General features: G+C 42.1%; 1 protein-coding gene across 2 annotated transcripts in view; it reads left to right on the top strand.

The window, feature by feature from the left end:
- Positions 1 to 766: 766 nt before the first annotated feature.
- DSCAM (DS cell adhesion molecule) overlaps positions 767 to 13,121 on the top strand; it is a 476,473-nt gene continuing 464,118 nt past the window's right edge. For both annotated transcript variants that reach the window (XR_012627493.1, XM_074858375.1), the window contains exon 1: positions 767 to 886. Coding sequence is in view for 1 of the 2 variants with exons in the window: in XM_074858375.1 (XP_074714476.1) it covers positions 844 to 886 (43 nt within the window). In the remaining variant the exon portion in view is untranslated. The remainder of the gene's footprint in view (positions 887 to 13,121) is intronic.

Here is a 13,121-nt window from a genome sequence, read left to right as displayed (position 1 = left end):
TGCTCTCGCCTGTCTGGGCTGCGACCTTCCAGAAGGGCCCCCTCCTCCAGTCCCCCCCCGCGACTTGTCAATACATTAGTCATATACAACTCGGCTGATGCCAAACGGACGCGGTTCAGCCCACTACCGAGAGGCAGGATATTCCGCTGCCTTCCTCTGTTGGGCTTGGGTTTTTCCACTGTGGCGACTCGGTGGTGCTTTGAGGCTGCAGAGGGCTGGGGTCAAGGCTCCCCCCCCGCCGCGCGGGGAGCCGGGGGCGGCGGGCAGCGGGCTCGCTGTGATCGGAGCCGCCGGAGCGGAGCGGAGCGATGTGCCCGCCCGCCGCCGGCCCGCGGGGAGGTGCGTGAGGAGCCGGCTGGCCGCGGCGGGGGGCTGCCCGCTGCCGGGGGGACTGCCCGCTGCCGGGGGGCTGCCCGCTGCCGGGGGGCTGCCCTGCCCGCGCCGGAGGACGCCGTCACCTGTGGCCCTGCCCCCGCCAACCTGCGGGCGCCTCCCGCAGCCGGAGGACGCACCTGGGCGCCGCGCCCCCGCCTCCCGCCCCCGGCGCCGGCCGCCCCTTCCCCCGCCCGAGAGCCGGGCGGCGAGAGTCGGCGGAGCCGCGGGGCTGCAGGCGGGGCTGAGCCGAGCCGAGCGGAGCCGAGCCGAGCGGAGCCGAGCCGAGCCGGGCGCTCGCCGGGCGGACGAGCGGCCCCGCGGGCTCCGAGCAGCCACCAGCCGAGGGAGGCGGCGGCCGGCCCCGCTGCGCGCTGCCCGGCAGCTCCGGCCCGGCCGCGGGCGCGGCGGGCGAGGGCGAGCCCGAGCCCCAGCCCCAGCCCGGCGCGGGGAGCGGGGAGCGGCGGGGGCATGTGGATGTTGGCCGTCGCCTTGCTCCACAGCATCTCGCATGGTGAGCGCTGCCGGCCCCCGCCTCGGGGCTCCTTCCCCTTCCCCGCTTCGGGGCTCCTTCCCTCCTGCCGGCCGGGAAGGGGAGCGGGTCGCGGTCCTGCCTTTTGTGTTTGAAGCGTCGCGCTGGCTGTCGGCAGCCGTGAGGAGAAGGGCGAAATTGCTCTGTAATCATTTAAACTAGCTTACCTAGCAAAGTGACAGCCCATAACCTAGCCACGCTGCTGTATGTCTTCCTCATTGGGAATAAGACGGTGCTCGGAGAGACAGGGGGAGAGGTGCTTTTTCCTTCTTTCTTGGCTGGAAAAGTACAGAATTTTGCTAAGTGCCGTATAAATCTGTCCGACTACACGGGGATAATTTGAAGGGCTTTCATCCGAAGCGTTTGCATTGAGATATTGCTTCCTTTTACGTCTTGTGGTGGTGTGGTGTTTTTTTCTGTTTGGGTTTTTTTTTGTTGGTTTTTTTTTTTTTTTTTTAATTGCCCTGTGCTTTCACCTAACAGTTCTCTTTTTATATATTTAAGAAGTAATATTTTAAAAATGTTTACCTTTCATCATTTCACTGTAAAGGTACCTGCTCTGAATTTTTTTTCTCACTCATTTATGTAAAAATATGCACGGATAAGCATTACATCATCTAAAAATTTTGAAGACTCTTTCAGTCAAGTATAAACTTAGGAAGGGGAAATTAGAGTAGCGATAGAATAGGGGTAAACCCGTTCTCTCTCCTTTTTTTTTTTTTTTTTTTCTTTTCATTCTGCCAACTCTTTGATTGACAAACATTTACTGTAGTTTCTGGATTTTTTTAATAGTAGATGGGGTATTCAGGAACATTTAGATACATGTGATTGAAAACCATGTTGTATATGAAAATATGTTTAAATTGCATAACTTTTATTAAAATGCACATTAATATTGCAGTTTTAAGGACAGAAAACAAATTATGCTGTGGTCTGGGATTCTAGCTGTTGTATTACGTTGCCTCCTTCTTCTCAGATTTGAGAACATAGCCTTGCCTGTAATGCATTACATCCTGACAGTTAAATCGGAAAGATTAAATGCACAGCTCTCAAAATAGGCAAAGCAGGTAGAATAGGAAAATGGTTTTTGTATTGAATGAATGTGAGAGAAGCACAGGGCAAAGTGTGAGATTTTCCTGGAAGATACAAATAATTGAACCTCTAGCAGAGCATGAGGAATGAATGCAGTATGAGGGTGCCTTCACGTCTTCTTAAGTATACGCTGGATGAGAAAATACATTGACAGGCATGGCAAGTCCAGTGCGAATAGCCGGATAGATCATAAATTAGGAGGTGAATCATAAGTGTGTATTTAGGGCTATCTTAAAACGTTTTCATCTTCTGAGTGCCACAGATTGCGAAATTAATGAAAAGCCCCAAACTATAAACTTTAAAGTTTTGCATTTCTTCTAGCAGTAACACAGCTGCAACAAGTTCTAACATTATTTATTTATTTATCTATTTACTTATTTATTTATTTTTGACAGGCAATGCTGTGCCTTTCTCTCTATCTGCTTCAGCCAGATACCTTGGAGGGAGAGATTTGCTGTTAATAAGACAGACAGAATCAGCCTGAAATTATATGCTCTTACCGGCGCTATTCATTTAAAATTAGATTTGCATTGGAAAGAACCCTGTTTCTGTCCAGAAATCTTGTATCTTTTGGAAAAAAGAAGAGGCATATGTTTTGTACTGATGCTATAAATTTTATGTTCTAAGCTAATTAGTCCCCCTTCCAGGGGTTTTTGAAGAACAGAGTAATTTTTGCTTTATGAGGTTGAAATACTATGAAAATCACTTTCATTTATTCCTTGATCTATGAAGTCAGTAGCAATTTCACTTTCAGTATCCATGTGTTTTTGGATCACAGTCAAACGTGAATTTGTATCCCAAAGATTTTTCTAGCTTTAATAGTATAACGTGTAAATGATAGATGCAACTGCATAGATTTAGTATTGCCACAGAGCAACCTCTGTACATTTGTGAATCTAGATTGCTAAAATAAAATGGGTTTGTGTATGGTAATATTTTAAGACAAAAGCATTGTAGAAATATGTAGTGGATGGTTCAGTGATTCTTTGCAACTTAAAAAGTGTGTTTGTTTTTGACATCATACTTGATGTCAAAATGAAGATGTCTTTAGGATCTTTTTAAAGAAAATTTTTGGAACTGGCACCTACCTTCCTGTTAAGACTGAATAACTTGGTTTGTTTATTAGTAACACTTATTTGGACCATCATATGGGAGTCAAGAGTCAGAGAATAATATTTTTAAAAGACTTCAGATTTTAATGTATCTCTTTGAAGGAAATGACTGCATATATAAATAGATATGTTACATACACATTTACTTTCATTATTCTGTCTATAACTGTATCTGAACTCCATTGTGTGAGAGGCAGTATTCTTTTATGACTGTATCTGGGGGGTGTGGGGGGGCAGGCTGTTGAAGGTTGCTTGACTTCTGCCATTGCCTTTTCTGAACCCCTTATGGAACCATTCTACATTTACTTAAAACACAAGCACGCGTATGAGTGGTTTTGAATTATGTGTTACATCTCATTCTAATTTTAACTTTAAAATGTGTAAGATTGGTTAATGTTTATGCTCCTTTGGTGGTGGTGTTTGTTTTGGATGGTGTTTTTTTGTTTTTTCTTTTTGTGGGGAGAAATACCTTAAAAGATAAACCCACACATTATGGGTTTAACCCTGTAGTTGTTGTCTTGGGCTAAATTTCTGTTGAAGATAATGGAAACAGTCTGAATAACAATAGCAAGGTTGGCCCCCATATTTCCCTCCAGTCACTCAGCACAAATACATTTTGTCAAATTAGATATGAGCAGTGTCACTGGGTAGGCTTTATGTTTGTGAAACAGTTTCCTTCTGGGGGCAATAAAATACTGACATGCTGTTACATCCAATTAGTATATCTGAAGCCTGAAACAAAACCTTCCCAAATACCTGGTTGAAGTTTTTAGATTTTGTAAAGGCTTTAAACTCTCATTGCTGTGATTTTCTTAAAAATATAGGTAACTATTAACCATAAATGTATTGCAGCCTTAGTAAGCGCGTGGGACGATATAGACATCAGTGGGAGCTATGCAGCTAAATTCACCACTTTGAAAGCCTGAGTCATGCAGTTACAACCCTGCGCAATACTTCTGAGTTACCTTCAGGGTTACTATATCTGTACTACCGTCCGTGTTACTATACCTAAGTATTCCAGATACAAGCATATAAAATGAACAGTGAAAGTCTACTGTAACCAGGCCGTAATTAGTAAGGGGGCATTTTGCTAATGACAGGGAGAGAAGGAGGGAGAAGGTAAGGAGGCTGTGAGGGGAGAATGGCCTGCTTCAAAATACTGGCCCTTTATTGTAATTACTGTGATAAAGTTAGCTCAGAATTAGGATGCTGTTTTTAGAAATGAGCATCTTTCGCTATCATTTAGTCTCTGCTGTAGGTATGCTGAGCCCATTTGCAGGCTTCTCTCTGGCTGCATTTCTTATATGCCTGTTGTCCACAGATGTTCTGTTGAAATCAATGGAGCATCAGGAGGCACCCAGTACAGTACAGATGACACTAAAAATAAATTTCCATTAAAATTATTTGCTGTTTGAATCCTTTCTCTGCCCTATATCTATCAATACAGGTTTTAGCATCATATTGGAAGACTGAGAAGGATCACACTGAACTAAGAGCAGGGGTTAGACTGGAGCATGAGTAGTGAAAGCAACGGTGGTACTAATGACACTCTCCAAAGAAAATAATGACTCAGTGTTGGGGATGAAATGTTTAAGGAAAAGAGCAAACGGCTCTCTTTGTAGAAACATATTGCAATAACGTGCATAGCTTATGTGGAATTGTGTAACCGAATCCTTACCTTAGAAAGTTAATGCATGTGCAGAAAGCATTTAGCTTGGTACATGTTTGTGGATGGCATAGTACAGTTGATGGTGTTTTTAATCTGGTGTTACTTGAGCTATAAATAGCTATTAATTAATTGCCAAATGCCAAACAGAGAAAAATTGTTATAGCTAGGCAGTCAGAGTACCTTAGAAGTATCTGTTCCCATTTCAAAAGAAGTGTCCCTCCTCAGCCCAGGGTGTACTGATCCCCAGGCTTTGGGGCTCGCTGGCCGTGGGGTTGGCAGCCTGCCGTGCTGTCTGTGCGGCGGCGGAGAGCCGGTGCCACAGGACACTAGTGGGCAGCAAACCACACGAGTCTGGCAATGTTTCTGAAAAGCGGTGGGAAGAGACCGTGCCCGAAGGAAGCATTTTGTCTGCATTTCTCTATCAATGGTCACTAAACTTTAACTGGTGGACGCTGTATCTTCTTTCCATAGCACTGAAGAGCAGTCGCCTGTGACGATGAAGGTATTTTTGGTAACAGTTTAAAGTGAAGTTGATTTCCACGAACGGTAAAAAGAAGCCCATAAACCCTGTTAAATAGTTTACAGCTCTGCACCGTGATTTCAGTGGCATCTCTTCAGTGTTGCTGCATCCAGAAAAGTTTAGAAGTTGGTTTTAATTTTTTTTTGTTTTTCTGTAAACTTTTGTCATATACTATACTGGTAAATTGAATTATTTGGGAAAATCTTGTGGGCTTTGAGTAGCTCATGCAGAAGGTTTCTCCAGCTCGTGAGCTCTTCAAGGTTCTGGTTACAGGAGCAGCGGGGCTCAGGTTGGACCTCAACTTTTTGTGTCTGCCTGGATGAGTGTTTTAACAAATATGCTGCTCTCTCAGGTGTGGGGTTTGTTTGGGGTGGAGAAATAATCTCCTTTACCTATTTAATAAACATTGAAGTGACAAAAAAAAGCAAAAAGTAATAAAACATCTTTGGGGGATGGTGTGGTGTCTGGGTAGTGGATTGAGGAACAAAATAGATGGAGGTCTTTCCCTTCCCCTCAGAGTTTACTCTAATTAACAAGATGTGCATAGGATCAAGGCCTGTTTGAACATACCACTCATTTAGCCTTTGATTTTAATTGGAGCACACTGTTTATCAACCTCTCAGCCTAGGACTGTTTCAGATTTGCAGTGAGGAAGACACTAATTCCAGCTTTCACTTTAAAAGCTGGAGAAGGCAGAAAAACATTATATTCAACCTAATTTTTCTAAGGTACAATTATTTTTTTTAAAAAAATATGTTATTTCTTTTGAGTCATTGAAACTCTAGAAGTACTAAAAAAAAATCCATTTAAGCAATGCAGGTCTGTAGATCAGAATACTTAATTATTTCGAAGTGAATGTGTAGGTGTATGCACTTAAATTACTTGTTTCACAATATAGCTTGGGATATTTCACAATCCTTTTTAATCAGCACTTCCTTTTCCTTTAACCTGTTATGAAATCAATGAAATTAAGATTTCAAATTATGTTATTCTTCAAAAGAAACCCTGTCTTCTCAGTCTTCACCTCCCTGTCTCATAACATTTCATCAAACAATTGGTATTTTCAAAAATCAAATAACATAAAATGAGAGGTATTTCGTAAGAGCCTTTCACAGCACAATATTTTAGAGAACTGAAGAGAATCTCTTTAAGAACACGCCACAGATTCCTCAGGTACTTGTTAGCACTGTGGGCTTTTCTTGCCATCCCTTTTCTTTTTGTACTGCCACTCACTACAAATTTCTTACTACCTCATAAGTATCTTTTTTTTTTTTTTTCCTCATTAGGGCATTGAATTACGCATCAGAAAAAGAGAGACTAGGGTGCATCAGTATATATCTTTCATAGTGGAGTGGGCAACAGATGTTATGATACATACTGAGGAAAGAAAGGAAGGCAAATGGATGGACGGACAGGATGACGGAGAATAATAACAAGTCTTCCCAGCATCCCTATTTAAGCTATTTTTACTTAGAAGGCAGGGAGTAAGATTTAAGAGTGAGCCAGCAATCCTATTTATAGAAAGTCATTTTTAAATGCAAAGGCTTTGAGAAGGAGAGTCACCTCCATACTAAACACCAGCCTCCCTGGAGCTTCCTAGTAATTGAGGGAGAGAGCAGCCCGGCGACCCGAGCTGAATCACTGATGTGCCTCTGCTGAAGCTTCCAGAAGGACAGAGCCTGCACAAGTGCAGGGGCATGGGCCATGGGGCAGCCCAAGAACACATCTGAAAACAGCACCCTGCTATTTGTCGATGTGACAGATACAAAGACACATATGAGGACCACCTGAGAAATTTTTTGCCTGGTTAACATTCAGAGCCTCTACATGCATGCCACCGTGTGAGCTGAAGAAAAACCATACTGCTCATGTGGCTCTTTAGTATGTCAGGGATACCGTCCCTTCTGAGATTTTTAAATATATATATATTTATACAAAGACACACATATATATGTAAATCAATATAGCTTGTAATTGCTTAAAATCTACTGTGTATGGAAAATCTAGCACTTGCTTTGCTGTCCAAGTATACTGATGCTATTTTCTTCCAATTAATTACATGTAATCCAATGCAGAAGATTTGTGGCTTAAGATTTATGTTTGTAGTAGGCTAAAAATTATTCTTATTAACCTTCTGTCATCTAAAGTAATTTTTTGAGTAAATTTTGGGGAGACCTCCAATGTTTTAAGAATACCAGAAAAATGATTTTTAAGAGGACCAAGGATCTTCCAATGTAACTAGAATTACGTTTCACTGTAGCTGCGAATAGTTGCCTATCTACATAACCTACTCACAATGATTCTATAAATAAGATTGTAGGGTTTCTCTATCTATATAAATATCTGTTGGCGTGAAATCCTCCCATGTGGTTTTGCAAATGAGTGGCTTATGCTAAGCCTGCACACTAAGGATGTTTGTTCTTCAACATCTTAGAGTGGCTGCCCCCATGGCCCTAGTTTATAAGGTGCTACAGAATTAAATGACTTGATGGAAGTGTTTGTTTTCAGTTATGTTCTTTAGAAGCATCTCCATGATAATATGTTGTTGTTCAGTAGAGTTTCCTAGAGGTTTAGTAGTTAGTATGGAATTCAAATACCAAATGTAAGTCTTTGACATGTGACTCTTGATTAAGCTGACAGAGAAGGCTAGCTGGGATACTGAAATGTGCAGACTTGGAGGAACCCATATGTTGTTATTACAGGGTGTACTGGACTGCACAAATCGCATGGTAGGATTTGAGTGCACCAAAATGCTAGTTGGTTGCTTTTTCCCAGACTGTGGAAAGGTGATGCATATAATGTAAGCTCTGGCTTTTGCTAAATTCCCTTCTGTGATTGTGTTTTTCTATCAGCAACCATTGTGTGTTGGGTTTTTTGTTTGTCTTTGTTTTACAGTATTACCTTCTGAAGTCTTTGGATTTTTCTGGGGGAATTATGTTATTTGTAATTTCAGCCCTGACTCAGGAAAATATTGTGAATGCATGAAGTCAGTCCCTTGAAAACTAAAAGGTGGGCATGTGACATGCTGTTAGACCGCTTCTGGCTTGAGCTAAGGACAGAGAAAAACCTTGAAAAAGTCCTTTTTGTTATGAAAAGTAGATTCTGATGTCCCTGGAATGGGATCTTGGTGGAAGAGATGTCATTCAAGCAAACCAGGCTCTAAGTGGACCTCAGTTTAAACAGAAAAGGCCTCCTGTGGTTCACCATCCAGAAAGTCCTGCGTGTACTACACATTCTCCAGATGAGTCTTTTCCTCTCACTAGGTAGCTTTTCTGTGGGGCAGTTTAAAAGCCAGTTCACATTATTTCTAGACAAGTCAACTATAGTTTGGGTTGCAACTGCGCTTGTAAAGCATAAAGCGCGGCATTTGCAATGTCATGATACGAAGGAGGTAATCTGAGAGACAGTCACTGAAGTACAAGTTCTCTAGATACATCTGTAGTCATTTAATGTAGAGGTTTCTTAGCATAATAATACTTGCGTTATACTAGTTCATGCTTTTAGCTATATATATTTAGGAAGCTTTCCTTTGTACCTTTCTTCCTAGTTTTGTGGTGTGACTTGAAGGTTTCTATTCCACCATGACAACCTTTTCCACAGCCCTGTTGTATAGGGGTTCTAGAAATCAGATTTTTATTGTTGCAAGGGAAAAGAGAAGAAGCACAGAGAGTAAGGTTCATCTTGCTATGAGACTCGAGTGATGGGCAGTTCTTGCCATGTTTTTTGTCATGTCAACGTGAAACTTTGTTTTCAGCTTTTTGTAAATGTATATTTTAAAAAATACAAAATGGATGCTAAGGGGAGAGGGAGGGAAGAGGGGGTGTGAACAGGATTTTTAGTGGGGAGGATAAGGGAGGAAAAAGGGTGAGCATGAAACTACATGGGTATTCAGACAGCATTATAAGGTATGATAAAAAGAGGAAGGGCACTCAAAGAGCATGAAGCCCTGTGGGACAGCAGGAGGGCAGTCTCTGAAGGCTAAGTCCGAGCTGGACAGTTTATGGTGGGAGGCTCTGAAGTCTTGGCTTCAGTTTGCAGTGAGGAAGGCAAGGTTGAGCCTGTTCCCTTGTGAGCAGAAGACGTGGGTGGGGAACAAAACAGCATGTGGCTTTGGGACTCCCCAGTGCTGGTCCCCATGACTCCATCTTGGCTGTTGGTTTGTGCTAGGAACGAAGCTGGTGCTCTGCAGGATCCTGCTGTGCCTAACAAGGGGGAGCTCAAACTCCCAACTTCCCTTGTCCTTCACTTGCCTGTATTCAGATTTTTCTTTCATTTGTGTCTTCTCATGCAATTTCATCTGTGATATAGGCTTAATTTGAGGCCTACAACCCCTCCTCTCTCTACCTTGTTCTTACAGTTATTTGTATTTATTTTGGTAGCAAAAGTATTTCTCCTGTCCCTAAAAGCTTTTCCCCTGAGGCAAGAAATGCATTTGGGAGAGTGAGGGGGCTCAAGGACAGAGAGCAATCCTATGAATGTCAGTGTGGCTGTAGGGTAGGATGTGCGAGTCCCTTGTCTGAGTGAAGAAGGAAGGAGCTGAGCTCCTTTATTGGGCAGGAGGGAGATAATTAATCCTCAGAAAAAGAGGCTGAGCTGTCAGGCTTTCAGAGAAGCACTGGCAGTAGTGATTTGCTGTTCAGCTGTTGGGAGCTGGAACTGGCAGGCTTGGTGCAACGGGGTCTGCTCAGCGCATGTGCCTGAACACCAGCCTTGCTCCTGGAGCCCTCTCTGGATGCGGTCTCCTGAGAGCACTGCTGGGTGGAGGAGGACATCGCCAGTGCACCAGGTTGCTGCGCTACCGGAGAGCAGCTTTTTGTCTCTACAGCAAATTGGAGAGCTTAGCAAGTTGCTTGCTTAGCAAGTCCCGAGGAAGACTGTGTATATATGGTGGGAACACAGCCTGGAGTATGGAATATGGATTTTTTTTTTTTTTTTTCCTTTTCCCTGGGGAAGAAAGGAAGGTTTAGGTTTTAGCTTTTCTGTCCTGGTCTAGAGTAAAAATCCTGGCCAAGCTCCTTCCTTTCTTCACTGTTTTTTGCCTTTAGCTAGTGTGTGCATGCTTGAGAAGGAGCAGTGCAACTTCAGAGAGATGTGACTGTCCTGCTAAAGTGCTACATGCACTTAAGCTGTTTGTTTCACTAGTGACAAAGCTAGAGGGCTTTTTGAATGTCTTAACCAGTGGCACACATGAAGGTAATGCTGAGGAAAAGAAATGCCTGTCTGAAGACACTAGCTGCAGCAGTTCAGTGCATATTTATATGTTCAGAAGTTAGTCCCCAGTGAATAAAAGCAATTACAGTATTCTTACCACATCTCAAAATGCATTTCTATAGAAGAATGCTGATTTTTAGTAATTACAAAAGGAACTAATGAGGTTTTTAAAAACATTTTCCACAGCTAAATAATAGTAGTCTGACTGCTACTTAATTTCAAGAAGTTTTGAGAACTTTCTAGATCAGTATATTGTGTTTCTGTCTCAGCCACATTCAAAGATAACAGCCTTGTTTGTCCACTATGTAATGCAGTTACTCTTCTTCCTCACATGGTCTCTGTTACTTTCAGTCCCTGGTGTGTATGCCCATTGTAATATTTGGAGTAGAGGCTTAAGGTTGGTTGAGCACCATAGCTCTGGCATTTCCTAAGGCATGTGCATTTGGCCTTGTGCTCAGATAATTTTATTTGAAATAAGTAGCACACATTAAACAGTTAGCAAGTGGAAAATGAAAGCATTATGACATGGCACAGGGCTGGTAATCTTATAAATTCAGAAAGTGGAAGGTATGGGTAGCTGCACTTCTGATACCAGCAGGATGCTGCCATTTGGCTCAGGATTGCTGCCCTCTCAGAGGGCAGGGAGAGAAGAGAGATTTAGAGATGGGTTTAGGGAGACGGTGGTTGTTGTCTTGTGTTCCAGCCTATCTCTGACTATGGTGCAGCCTCAAGTAGTGTTACTAGCTCTGTGTCACTCCCCTCTCACTTTGACATATTGCAGTTTTTGTGAGGTGATGCAAAATCTCCTGGTTGTGCTTTAAGTTTTTGCTTGAAAGGAACAAGCAAGAATTTAAAGCTAGATATTTTAAACAAGCAAGATATTTTGAAAAACATAACTTTAAAACTTTTTGATGAACTTACCTTTACTTCTTATTTAAGTGGACTCCATGTATTCTGTATTTCTCTTTTAGAGCCAGGAATGCATGCCGTATGGTGGTTCTACCTTTATGCCAGTGAGAAACTAATTTATTGTCTTTTATTAGTTCATTTATCAGTCATTTTTCTTATTAAAAGTATGAAAATGCTTTAAAGTGATATATAGCTCTTTGTTACTGGGATGTTTTGTGGAATCGTCACCTGCAGTGGAGAGTTGCATGCTACACTTGTGAGAGTTTCCAGACTGACTGCACATAGCAGGGTGCCCAGTATGGAGAAATCCTGGAGTAAACTGGCCCTATGCTGTAACTGGTTACCTTATTTTATTAATGTACAGTCATTCTGAGAAGCTGAAAGGATTATTAGTAATAGCTCTGTAAGAGGGATATAATCGATTTAAATTAGCTCACAGTTGAGCCTGTATGATCTGGTGTCTTTAAAATGTAGGTAAGCAGCTCATCATTTTACTTCCTTACATAATATCATAGGAAACTTCTTCCAAGTCCAATCTTATCTATAGGTGCTGCAGTTCATTACATTTAAATGTTTCTAGTGTTCAGAAGAATTATCAATTTGAAAAGCTAAACACTTATTAAGAATTATTGAATTACATTATGTTGTGTAAAAAGTCAAACAAAAGATACCCCCTAAGATCCTCTCCCCTGCAATGCCCTGCTTCTCCCCTTCCTCCTTCCCATACAGTCTTCCTGGCTTCCTTCTGTCCATACATCTCTTCCTGTCCACTCTCCAGACACAAATGTAATTTTATTGTGTGGGTAAACATCAGGGGTGATTTTCTAGTCTCTCTAGATTTCTGCTTTTGAAAAGTAGCATGATTTTACCAGGAAAGCTAGACAATGTTACACAGAAAAGCTCCCTTAATATCTCTTGCTTTCCCATTCTCCCCCGCACCAAGCCAAAAAACCCAGCTGATTTAGACTAATTACTTCAAATGCAGTTTGTAAAAGGACGCTAATACTTTGCTGTATCCCTGAAGGTCATCTAAGCGATCTATAGTTAAACATTCATGTGGGAGACTCAGGGGGAAACAGTAAGGGATGATTATAATGGAAACACTGTGGGCTAAAAATGTGTGCTCATGCTCAAGTCTTCATACGGCAAACCAGGGTAGTGTAGTGTTCCTGTGGTTTTACAGCTCTTTCTTAAATCTGAAAAAACTATAGTTTGCAGACCCAGCTTCAACATTTTCCGTGCTCGAGAATTATATGAGATGTAGGACTGGAATTTTTAAACTGCTTCTTCAGCACTATGATCCTCAATCTCTGTTGTGTTTTATTAAGGAAAAAAAAATATCTGTGCATGATCTTGCGTCATTATAACGTGCTGGGTGCCCAAGGTGTTTCTTCGTCTGTTCCTCTAGCAGCTTTTCCCCTCAAGTGATTATGCTAATTAGTGTTTGATCAGATGATTAAATTATAATTCGATTAATCCTATGTGCTAAACGCTCTGAATGCATTTCCATCGCCTGAATGCCTTGTGCTTGAGCGTTGCTGTCTGCAGCTTGATATGAGGCTCTTGCCTTTTCCCATACTTAATGGATTTTCTATATTAAAAACACTACGGTTTCTTTTGACGTTGGGAAACAGAGGAAAGGGCTTTTTGTTTTCCTACTCTACTGAACAGAACCAGAAATATATAGGTTTTCCCTAGATGATC

This window comes from Strix uralensis, chromosome 2, assembly GCF_047716275.1.
Source record: "Strix uralensis isolate ZFMK-TIS-50842 chromosome 2, bStrUra1, whole genome shotgun sequence".
NCBI classification, from domain to species: Eukaryota; Metazoa; Chordata; class Aves; order Strigiformes; family Strigidae; genus Strix; species Strix uralensis.
The sequence above is the reverse complement of the archived record's forward strand: the minus strand, read 5'-3'. Positions and strand labels throughout refer to the sequence as shown.